This window comes from Idiotropiscis lumnitzeri, chromosome 7, assembly GCF_059441095.1.
Source record: "Idiotropiscis lumnitzeri isolate Australia: NSW breed Sydney's pygmy pipehorse chromosome 7, RoL_Ilum_1.0, whole genome shotgun sequence".
Lineage (NCBI taxonomy): Eukaryota > Metazoa > Chordata > Actinopteri > Syngnathiformes > Syngnathidae > Idiotropiscis > Idiotropiscis lumnitzeri.
The window spans coordinates 16,970,676-16,983,403 of NC_142397.1; the positions used below are offsets into that span (position 1 = coordinate 16,970,676).

Genomic DNA, 12,728 nt, shown 5'->3' on the forward strand with positions numbered 1-12,728 from the left:
CAATACAAACCTTTTTCCTGTTCTGCGCAGACTTTCAATGAAGGTCTAACCACATGTAGGCAGACCACAATTGAACTGTTTCACATGTTGCGCCGTAAGTGCAATAATAGGCAGTAGCAGGATGTGCAAGGGGCAAAACGTGCATCAGTGGAGTTCTTGGATGATCCATTTTACTCTCTGCTGAAATAAATTGCGCCATACAAACACATACAAGAATGGATTGCATCATGTGGCAACTTTTACAAATTGCAATGAAGAGCAAGTGTATCGACATGAACTGAAGTTGTCCAAAACATGTAAGTAGAAATTTTCGTCTCCCTTTAATCAGAACTAAATAAATCATCAAACCTGTTTCGGATACATTTTTTTGTCATTCATGTGCATGTGCCTGAGTAACACGGGTACATACAGTTCTATGCATGTAATGCATTTATGTCCAGGGAGGGTCACAGTCCACTTAATAGGTCAAAATCCGCCTCATGGAGGAGAAGCAGCAGGAAAACATCTCTGCTGGATCTCCTTCGAGGCTGTCAGAAAGCCTGGTGCCCAGCTGCACCCTGGGACAGCGCGCAGGCCCATTCAGCTCTTTCTGGAACACCCGCTGGGGTGAGATCACAAATCATCTTCCTTTGGTACCCTTTGTAATAGACAATTCAGTGAAATATGTGAAAAGTTAATGTCCTGTTTGACAAATACAAGACAAAGTAGTTTGCAGTTTGATCGCATTACATTCTTGACGTTTAAAATTGTTGTTGTTTGCAATGGTGTAAAAGTACATTGTATTATAGCAAGTTTTTAATATTTTATTACTTTATAAGGGGCAAAACAAAATTACAAACACCTCATGTTTTACACTGGTGCAAAAATATTGCATTAGATCAGTGCTTCTCGAATAGTCAACCCGGGGAACGTGCTTTTTTTTCCGCTGTACTACAATGAAGTGTCCATTGAGCACAGCGAGTATAAACTTTACGTCGGGTGAGTAAACTTTTTGATTGGTGGGCCACAATGGGTTCTAAAAATTGACAGAGGGGCTGGACCAGGAGCAGATGGATGGAGTGTTTTGGTAACCTCACCTCATCGGAGAAAAAAAAATACATTTAATTTTAAATGAAAAGGAGCATAAGCATTACAACAAAATATATTTGTTTGATACACCAGAGTATTTAGAAAATAAAACATTAACAAGGTTTATTCATTAAAATTTTTTCAAGTTTGGCGGGCCAGATTAAAACGTTTAACAGGCCGCATGTGGCCCCCGGGCCGTAGTTTGCCCACGCCTGCTCGACAGTATAGGTTTGGTTTGCAACAAAAATGCTATTATTTATAGTTGCGGCAGAAAGTGGGTAGTGGTAGGGGGGCGGAAATTGTTTTCTTCTTGCTAGGTGGGGCGTAACAGAAAATAATTGAAAAGCACTTACATGATCAAAAAAATAGAGTATTACACTGGTCAACAGTAAATTTTAATCAAAGATGGCTTTATATGTCCCTTAAAAATTTTCTACACTAATTAAAAAAAAATGTCTATCGTTTTTTTTCTAGCAGACAAGGTTTTTGAAATATTTTCATTTTTTGTTTTTAAGTTAGAGCTATATTGGCTGGCAACCAGTTCAGGGTGTACCCTGCCTTGTGCCCGATGACAGCTGGGATAGGCTCCAGCACGCCCGCGACCCTTGTGTTAATAAGCGGCTTGGATAATAGGTGGATGGATGGAAATTGGAGCTACAAAAGTATCAACAATACAGAATTTACCACGCATTGTAATTTATGACGTTTCCGAAAAAAAAATCCACCTATACTTAAACTAACTCTTAATTCCTAAGCACATCTTCTGATGCACCTGAACACATCATCAGTGATGAAGCTTGCGGTCCTCGGGTGTTTCGGGCACCCTGCCCCAGGTGACCCAACTGCGATTGACTAGTGTTTAGGTAGTACTCGCTTGTCCCCATGGTTGGCTCTCTTCGGATCCAGAGCCATCTCGAGGCTTTCTCAGCTGCATCTGTGATGTCCTTGATGGCCCTGCTCCTTGCAGCTGTTGCATCGACCTTCGGTGTGCATCTAGTCAAATCTTCATCTTTGGTCATCTTCCATTCGTAAGCTGCTCCCAACTGATTCACGAGGAACAGAGCTGGAACAGTCAGGTCCATGATGATGATATTCTTGGTGCTGTTTGAGAATAGGAGAATTTCAGGCCTCAGAGTTGTGCTGACAATGTCCTGGGGGAATTTCAGTTGTTCCTCCAGATCAACAGAGAGTTGCCAGTCCTTCATTGATGCCAGGTTCCCTGTTGGTTCCTTCACGGCTGTTTGTGGATGCTGTCCTGCTCTAACAAACATGACTGTATTGAATGTTAATTGTGTTAATTTAGGCGTTAACCCCTTGGCTTGGATTGTTGATCTTCTTGCTGATGGTGTCGGCAAACTACTTTTGCTCCTGGTTGTGGCACCTGGTTTAACATCCTTGTCCAGTCGCTGTGGGGCAGGAGCTTAAAATGTGTTGGACTCAGTTGGCAAGTCGGGGTGTCCACTCCCTCCTGCGCCTTGTGGCCTAATTAAGCTTCTGCGTCCTGCACAGCAGTTTTGGCACTCCGCTTCCTTCCTGTCTGTACTTCCACTCCCCTTCCAAAGACTTCAGGGCCAAACGAAGCATTATAGCGTTCCCATAGAGGGCCATATTGCTGATTCTCCTGGGCAACTCAAACGGCCTCCTGAGACAGCTGCTGACCTTCCTCTCCAAGGTCTCCACGATGGACTTCAAACACAAGTAGCAGCCAGAGTATTCTTGGCAATACACATTGTTGGTAAATCCACATTTAAACTTGCCAGGGAGGCCAGAACGGTCTGTTGGCCTCAACCAGCTGTCCAGATTTTGGCAGGTTGACAGAACTGATGCAGAGTCTTTGTGGCTGTTAACAAAGACCTTGCCCAAATTCTTCACGGGCTGCTGACAGTGCTGGTATCCTCATGCCTTCAATGTTGAAATGGAACCTGTCTGTGATCTTGCCCTTTTTCAGCACTAGCGAATGCAACTTGGACAGCTTGAATTGCATTCATGCCCACCAGATGAGTTTTTCCAGCCTTTAGTAGTTCCACCTGCAGCCTGGTGACCGTCACATTATCCATAAAGGCCCCGATTGGCGGCTGACGGATGCCTTCTCTGCTGCAGGTCCCTCGACACTCAGGCTCTGCTGACTTGACAAGCATATTCATTGCCTTTGGCAAACAAGATTATTGAGATGGTGCAGCCTGCATTATTGCCACTTCCAGTTTGTGCCATTCCAATGTCACATGTCCTGCTGACACTCTTATCCTGAATTTGTTGTAATAATCCAAGATCAAATCTGCAACATGGTGTTGCAATTGTTGTTTGGTTATATGGTCGAAACCAGCTTGCAAGAAATGCAGCCATGCACATTGACTACGTCTAACCACAGGACTGTAAAGTCTCCTTTGTGTTCACGATGAGTTGGTCACCTGTGTTTTAGGCACCCTGGAACTCCAGCCATCCCGCCCTCTTGCATATTACATATCTATATAGTTGTTACTGACAAGGAAGGTGGTTCGGCGCTTGCTACTATACTGGAGAAGATTTTTATCTTCACGCTCTGTATTGAGATTAGCCTGAACTGTTCAGGATCTTCCGGGAGTCCCTTCAGTAGCAATGGCCAGTTCTTGTAAACCTTGTAAAAGACTCCACCTGGTCCAGGAGCAGAACTAGCACAACCTCCTGGACTTGCTTCAACTGTGACTCCCTGGTGTTGAACTCCTCAGTAGGGGGGAGTGGATTTGCAAGGATTTTGCATTGGCCCGGGAACTCCTGTTAGTGAGTCACTGTAGATGTTATGGAGATGTTGATCTCCAGAATAACCTAAAAAACTGATTTGGTCTGGAAAAAAAGCAGGGCAGATTCGGAATGTGCGCAAAAAAATCATTGAGAAAAGTTTTCTTTTATCTCTGATTCAAAAAATGTTGCAAAAATAATAGACTGTTTTAACATTGTAAACTGAGAATCTACAGTTCTTGTGTGCCCCCCCCCCTTCATTCAAAAAGCTGATTATATTCCGTCATTATTTGTACATTATTTGTCCTTTTTTATCAGAAAGAAAACTTGGAAGTTCTACAAACAATATGCACTTCAATTCTGTTTCTTAAACTGTACATGTGACCTTGCCCAGCCCATATTAAAAATGCACAAGCCTCTTTTCGCGCTAAATAAGTAGTTCCTTTTTTTGGTAGGCATGCACTACTTTCTTGGTTGATAGCAGAAGTAGTGTTGAATGTAGACAGGCTGACATCAGTGCAATGCATGGCGAAACAAGATGAGGACATAAGGTACATTTTGCATTTATGTTATCCGCAATCAATTTGTCTCAATATGAAAAATACCATGAGATGTCCATATACTGTATGTAAAGTCATTGCAGGTAACAGTAAAGATGTTTAAGATTAATGTTGGCGTAAATAAGGGAATGCTGTTTGCCAGCTCAATCAATTGTGACTTGGTCACATAATCACTATGCTGTGTCTCTGGATACATTCTGGGCTTGGTTGCTTGCAAAGAAATTGTCTCTGTTTCTGTTCATGCTGAGCACAAAGCCACTTCCTCTGTCTGCGTGCAAATAACTACACATTCAGCAAAGTTGCAATGATGTAAGACAGTAAAGTGAGCGCTCTGTACATAGGTTTGCTCTTGTTTTTTTTTACTATTGTTTCTCATTCGTAATTTAAAACTAAATGTATGGTGTATGGTGGGACAATATTGCTGGTTGTTTTTTTTTTTTTTCACTGAAAAAGTCTCAAATTTGAGGCGCTTAGTGCAACTGCGGATGCCTCTTTAGGAAGTGCGAGTGGGATATTTTCCCTGCTCAAGTTCCAGCAACAACATCATGGCTCACTTTCAAGAGCAAATTAACCCCACTCGCTGTTCTGCTCGCCTTCCGTTTTCTCATTGCCTGAGTGATGTTTGTCACGTTTGTCCGAAATGTGCTTTCAGCCACATTTTAGAGCCTGAAATGAGTCACTGTCTCCCTCTAGAGTTTTGTGGTTGTGAGTGATCGTGTGACATCGCTGCCCAGTTTCCTTTGTGTGTCTGCGGGAGGAGACGATGAAGCTCTTCTTGAGTATAAAATCTCATGCGCAACCACAGGTATGGGCAAACTATGACGCTGATCAGATCTGATTATTAGGAGTACACATATCGGATTGAAACAATGTGTTATTGTTGCGATTCAGCAATGTTTTAGAAGTTTAGCTCTATGTACCGGAAATTGCAACTCCACTTAATTATGCCCAAAAAAAAAATACAACACAGTGGAAATGTATCGTTAGTTCAAACAGAACACATCAAACCTAGTTACCTGATCTAAATGAGGTTATTTTATATTTAAGATATACAATGCATAGTGGGCAAATGTCCCCAAAATGTTCTTTGTTTTAACTTGAAGATTTTTGTCACAACAGACTCAAAATCATTGTGTGAAAATATGTGGGTAAGACCTATCTTTAGAACCTTGCCCACTTGACACCTTTATGCTTACTGGCACACTACATTGTTTAGCAAGAATATAAAAAAAAACAGTGTATGCTTTCACATCGCCTCCTCTTTTTCTGTCAGTTTTTCAACTGTCGGAGTCATGTCTTTCTTTTTCTGATTTGGCTCAGCTGGTCTTCTTCTACACTTTGACTCGGTGAGTGGTTTGAATTTCCCTTGTAACTAAACGTCCACCACCTTACTCAATACAAATGGAGAAGGTCAAAACCAGGACGGCTCTTCACCTCACCAGTTACAGTGCATAAACGGAAACAAATTCGTGAAATCCAAAAAATCAACTAGGTACTACAAATTGTAATTGAAGATAAGATTGTTCAGTTTTGACTGATGCTTTGAAAGCGGTATTCATTTCACAAAAAAAATGCTTTAGTAGCAGTTTACAGTGGTGAGGAACTGCACCTTCTGATGAAATGTAGCTAAGTACATCGAAATGCCTCTTAGTATGATGGAGTGCAATTTCACACACAGAGGAAAAAATATTAAGTGAATACAAACTGTCATTCAGAGTATCATTACATTTAAATATGCAGAAGCCACCTGTGTAAAATCTCATTATATTAGATATATGTAACAAAAGTTCTGCCCAGAGTTTTATACTTGATTTCATGGTTAGGTAAGAATTTACGGCACACAACTGTTACATCATACAGCCTGTGACCTGTTCAAGCTTTCAAAACATATTGACGAAATCTATTTCAACTGCTTTTTATCTTGTATGTTAGAGATGTGTTGGCTCTCCGTCTAAAGCTTCCTCATTGGATGGACAATGTGAATGAGAGCGCCAAACGTCGTCTTTCTCAGATGGATCCTCGTGAGTCTTCCGGAGTCGTGGTCTCATTTTATATTCTGACCGCATTGTATTGTCATCAACAAACTTGAGGTCGATTAGAAAGCAATCATATATTTTCCAATGTATAATAGTCCTTCTGTAATGCAGAAACCTGGCTCAGCACACCACCTGACCCGATGTCTGATGAAATGACACACATGGAGCCAAACACTGTGATGTGCTCCATCCAGGTACAATAATGTGTCATTGTGTTTTAGTGTAAATGATTAAAACTATTAGTGTATTTTACATTTCAAAAAGTGTATATGTCATGCCGCTCCACGTATGTGAATTTAATGTTGTTTTCACAGTTTGTCCATAATCCTTCCGTTGGTTTGTGCGTTTCTCTAGTTAACCTCCACCAATGGTGCACTATGTGTCATCAATCCGCTCTATCTTCATGAACACGGTGATGACTGGCTTTCACATCAGGCGACTGGTCTGCAGTGCGCCACAGAGACGTCAAATTATAGACGAGAGCGGCGTCTCAGTTCCACTCGGTCATGGGCTGGAGCGAGCGTGTTGAGCAAACGAGCCATTTCCTTGGACCAGGAGCCTTTATTTGCCACTTCTGAGTGTTCAGGTTGATTTTTTTTTCCATCAAAAAGTCATATTAATATTCCCTTGTGAGTTTGAGGATAGTTTGTCATTTTTGTGTGATTTATTCAACTGGATGTTCATCTTAACATGATGACCAAACATCTTATTTATGAGCCAAAAGGCACACTGGCAACCAGTCCAGGATGTCCCCCCACCTCTGGCCCAAAGGTAGCTAGGGTAGGCTCCAGCTCACTTGTGAACCCAATGTGAACATTTGCAGAAATTTTTTTTTTCCTGTCTCGCTGGTCTGCATCAATGGCAGTGCCTCACAATGGGGGTCAAAGTCAAACCAGCAATTTTGCAATTTGAGAGGTTGTCACAAATTTTATTGCGTGATTTCTGGATGCCAGGTCAGCTGTGTGGAAAGCGCACACAGTTATATAATATATAATAATAATAATATAATAGTCATAAATTAATAAATAACAGCTCCTCTGCTTTTGAACTCCTTGTTAGACAACAAGTTGTGCAAAAAGTACTGAAACATTGAGCAGTTGGACTTGGACATGTGTTTGAAGAAGGTTATAGTGTATTTTTTATTTTTATTATCCCCATGTTTTTTATGAATAGTGTACCTTCTGTTTTTTTTCCAGGACTAATCAGAGCCAAATCAGAAGAATCCCAGCCATCAATGTCTTTTGCCCAATCGGGGGTAGTCCTCAGGCGTCCCAGCCAAAGTTCCACATCCAGCCTTACCAAGAGAGCCAGCACAGGGAGCTTACCTCCTTCCAATGAGCTGCCGAAACGTGGCAGCCCTGGACCTCAGACCCCTCACAGGGTGTCCTGGATTGAGGATGGATTGTGGCTGCCTCCAGTCCACAGGCCGTCCTCCTTGCTTCAGCCGCTATCGCCTGAGCTCGACTCGCTGTCCATCAGCAGCATTGAAGAAGAGCAGGAAGATCAGCCGCCAAGCCCCGTGGCGCACCACCCGTCGGCGCATCGGCTTGCCGACAAAGTCATACATCGCCTCTCAGCAGTGGGCCAGGCTCTCGGCAGCCTGGTGTGTCAGAAGAAGAGGCTGACCAACCGCGTGCTGGATCTGAGCGAGAAGAAACGTGGCTTGTTTGCAGATGCTGTGAGAGAATTTGTGGAGGTGACGCTGCCGAGAGCAACTGATCCCGGGGGTTTAACGGGGTCCGAGTTCCTACAGGAAGTGAGGTCATCGCTTACTTCGCTAAGGGAGACTCTCTTGGACTACCCTGATATCCAGTCACTGCTGGACGGTATGACCGACCTTAGTGACTCAGAGATAGGTGAGTGTGACTTTTGACTCGCTGCACTCATCACTATGGCAGCATAAACCCTTGCACATTTCAATAATGTATACAAAAAAAGCAAAGGTGGTTTGTTTATCTATTTATTTATTTATTTATTTCAAACGCAATCTGTTCATTAATTGTAGTTTGCAATGAAGTGGAATTGCATTACAGTTACACCGGGCTGGGCACTTAACACAACACAACACATACAAAATTGTCGCCCTCAGAATCATGAAAAGCCACAATTTATACTACATTGTTCATACAAGAGACCTCCAACGTTAGACATTATTATTGCCTTTTTGTCTGTTTCTGTCATGTAATATTTGTATCATTTCATTTAATTGTGTCGTTTCATTAGACTCCCTGGTCGAGATGTCAGTGCATAAGGTGTGCCTTAAGCCTGTGTCAGCTCACATCTACTCTTGCATTCACATCTGGCGCACCAATGACTGTAGTCTACAACGACTGGAGAACAAACAGCGTGTTCTGGAGGACAGCAGCGTGGAGGCGCTAGGAGGAGCGGCTGGAGTTGGAGTTCCTGACTCAGTCACCCTTGAGCGCATCCAGCAAAGGTGGTTGAGTATGCACAAAGCCTACTCCCCAAACAAGAAGGTCCATATCCTGCTCAAAATCTGCAAGAGCATCTACCACAGCATGAGTACCAATGCCAGTTCAGGTAGCCTGGTCTTTTTTTTTCTTTTTTTTTTTTATCAAAGCCATAGTTAAGACAGGAAATTGTTGTCAGTGAGGTCAACAATCCCTGTCTGCTTTCTTGCAGATGTGGTGTTTGGAGCTGATGATTTCCTGCCTTGTTTGACATGGGTGCTTTTGCGCAGTGAACTGGTCAATTTACAAATAGACACCGACTACATGATGGAGCTACTGGATCCCACACAGCTGCAGGGAGAAGGTATGGAATATATGCATACTTAACATTCACACAACAAGCACTGGAGTACAATCAATCATGGTTAATAATGTTCAGCTTTTTTTGGCGGCTTAGGATGCAGATGATACATTTCAAAAGTTTTTTTTTTTTGCGACAGATACTGTATGTATGGATATCTGTATGGTTCAGTGATTCCCAACCACCATGTGCCGTGGCAAATTAGTGAACTGTGACAAAGATCTAATTTCACTTAATTGGTCTAAAACTTATTTTTCAAGACCTTTTTTTTTTTTTTTTTTTTTTTTTTAAATTCTCGCAAGTATCCCAGCATGTACAAAACCCAAATGAAATTGAAAACCTGGACCTCAGAACTGTGCGGCAGACGTGCTAATTACTTGGCTGTGATAGTTTATTAAATATTGATCATATTATGCCAAAAATGTGCCAATTAAAAGAAATTTTAAAAATCAGGAAATGTTTTCCTTTACCTTTGCCCATGTGCAGTGTGTTAGAAATCCCATTGCTTTCAGAATTGTCACTATTTTTTTTTTACCTCCCTCATCAACAGGTGGCTACTACATCACAACCCTGTACGCCGCTCTCTACTACATCAGCAGCTTCCAGCCACGCTTGGCCGCCCGTCAGCTAAGTGTCGAAGCCCAACGCTCACTCAGCCAATGGCATCGCAGACGCACCCTGCACAGCAACCAATCCCGTCACAGTACGCGCCGACAGACTATTCGCAGACAGACGTGTCCTGAGAAGTCAGTGCAGGCTTCGGTGACAGAAAGTGGGGATGTCGAAGAAAATGGGAAAGATGAGCCACAGCAGCAGACAGAAAGCAACCCAGAAGCTGAAGTTGGACGCACTGAGCAGCAGGATGGACAGCATGGACTTCCATCAGGACTCTGAATGAGGACTGGATGGATTGGAAGAAGAAAGGACATACGATTAGAAATGTAAGATAATGTGGCCCGTGTTTTTCAAATGGTGAAATTTCTTACACATACACGGGAAACTATCACACCACATCTCAACATGGCTTGTTCATCTTGGATTCCTCTCTCCAAAGTAGCCTCTTAAAATAACTGGAATAGTCAGCCATTAAAATATTGCAATTATAATTATGCACACTGTCGATACTAGCTTTGTCTGCCAGACTGCATCACATCAAAGATATCATATTATTGTTAAATTGACACCAGATGCCCACTGGGTAGTGTATCAGGAAGACCACAAGAGAAAATAGTAGACAAAGCTATGGATTTAAATGTGGGAAAACCCTAAAGTCACTCCGATGCTGCAACCTGAGTCACGGCACAAAGGTGACTTGGTAATAAAAAGTATGCAATCCCAACTTTTTTTTCTTCATAAAGCAATCATACATTCTACATTAATTCATAAATCATATATACATATATATACACAGAACTAAATTCATGTTGTTCATTTAGCACGCACGCATGTTATTCTAATTTGGACTGAAGATAAATTTAACGTCATTTTATAATTGTCTATCGTACATGAGGTATATCAAATTAGGAACTACATATCTTTTCAAACTCTATGACTAGCTTGGCGACATTAATTAATGGATGACTCATCCTTAAGCAATGTTTCAGTGCAAATGAAAAGAGTAATTTTATCTGCTACGTTGCAGGTACAGTACTTGTTTTTGCAGCTTTGGAGCCTCTCACGCCTGTGTCAGGGCACCCTCTGACTAAAGTATGACTTCTATTGCTTATGCTAACTATATATGATCATTTTACGCTGTTTTAAACTTTCACTCTTTCGAGATTCCTCCATGAACTTTCAAAGACCAACAGATGCACATTTGTGCAGGTGCCTGTGCAAGTGTGGTGGAAACACAAACAGTTTCAAACTCCCTTTTGAACACTCTCACCAATGTCCCATAAAAGATACACACACCATTACCACTATTTTCCTCCATATATCACACACTAGTAATAAATTTTAAATATATTTTTGTAGACACAGCTCATATTTGGCTTGGAATATTTTTCAAGTTTTTCAGGTCAATTTAGGAAGTTACCAAATTTCACGGTGAGAACATTTCCTAAAATGTTTTTTGTTTTTGTTTTATTCCTGTCAAAAATGTGTCCGGCCAAAACCTCATTTGTCACATTTTGGTGAAATTCAGTTTTTCAAAAATCTATACTATTGGTCAGTCCACATGCGTGGGTGTTATGTTTACACATCATTGACCAATCTAAAGTGTTAGAAATGGCTTGATCCTTTAGAATGCAATGCTAATGGTTGAACAAACTTGCCATTTTTGGGGTCGCCTGAAAAGTGACTACTATATTGGAGTTACAAGGTTTTGGCCGAACGCCAGCGATATGCACATTTCTACTCTTGTCTACTTCAATCTTTGAGAATATAAATGCGATCGGCACAATATTTGTTATTTTATTCACTTCAAAATAAGTTGTGATGGTCATTTTTACATTTTTACAGGTTGTAATGGACAAGAATAGGCATGTAATATATCGCTGGTGTCTGACCAAAACCTCACACGTCACGAGTGCAAAAAAAAAAATAAAATAATCAAGTAGCACTTAGAGATTGATAGCTAATATATTTAACCATATATGAACAATTCAGTTCACGAAAAAAAAACCACCTGAAATATATTGTTTCATATTTTTGGGCAAATCCGGAATGAGAGAGGTTGCATGTAAACTGAGATTTTTAATCTTTGTGATATTTTCAGAGGTTGAAGTGGGCCGAAGTGTATGTTTGCATACGTTTTGGTGCTGATTGAGTGCAGTTTTTGGAAATTATTAGCAACATATGCTCAATGGTTTTACATGGACAAATATTTTCCATTTCCCGTGGACACAAGTAGATGGATAGGGGCGTGGCTATGTTGCTGACTAGAAAAGGGCAATTTGAGAGTCGCTAGTTATTTACTGTATTTATTTTATATCAAATTGTTGAAATTGAAAATGCATGTTAATATAGGTTTCCTGCTTAAAAAAAAAACTTAAATTGAGCTTGTTAGTGAAAAATGGCTCATCCCAACCGGGTGATCTCTTAAATGTTCTGTAAAGTGCTTTTATGCTATCAAGTATAATGAAAAGGTAATGTGTTCATTAACATTTTTGCCTGAAAAAAAAAATTACAGTGATACATTCATACCACTAGGAGGCAATCATGGATGTATCCAGCCATCCATTTTTATACCGCTTGTGCTTGCTTATTAGAAGGGAGAGTTGGAGCAGCGGTCACCAACATGGTAACCCCCAAGTAGCACATCAGTAGCCCGCAGCCCTCTTCTAAAAATAGCTCAACAGTGTTAGAACCTCCAAGGAATGTAGTACAAGTGGTCATTAGAGAAAAAATGCTGAGACCGAGATTTGTTTATATATATATATATATATATATATATATATATATATATATATATATATATATACATATATATTGTGTTGCATATTTGTAGATAATTGTGAGAAATCTGTAACATTATTATTTCCCATATAATGGTGACCAGAGCAAATTTGCCATTATAAAAGTGTGCAAACAGGTAGCGCTTTGGTTTAATTATCTAAAACAGATTTTTAAAAAATGT

General features: G+C 40.9%; 1 protein-coding gene across 5 annotated transcripts; it reads left to right on the forward strand.

Annotated features, from left to right (window-relative positions):
- Positions 1-137: 137 nt before the first annotated feature.
- Positions 138-12,501, forward strand: rinl (Ras and Rab interactor-like). Of its 5 annotated transcripts, XM_088300438.1 has the most exons (11): positions 138-296; positions 441-606; positions 5,037-5,148; positions 5,617-5,689; positions 6,276-6,364; positions 6,491-6,573; positions 6,734-6,965; positions 7,576-8,235; positions 8,603-8,920; positions 9,023-9,154; positions 9,702-12,501. In XM_088300438.1, coding segments are annotated over exons 1-11 (2,211 nt in total). In that variant the 5' UTR covers positions 138-294; the 3' UTR covers positions 10,046-12,501. The 5 variants fall into 5 exon arrangements, with proteins under 5 accessions (XP_088156564.1, XP_088156563.1, XP_088156566.1 ...); XM_088300437.1 differs by having other exon boundaries at positions 138-606; XM_088300440.1 differs by lacking the exon at positions 138-296 and having other exon boundaries at positions 481-606; positions 5,664-5,689.
- Positions 12,502-12,728: the final 227 nt, after the last annotated feature.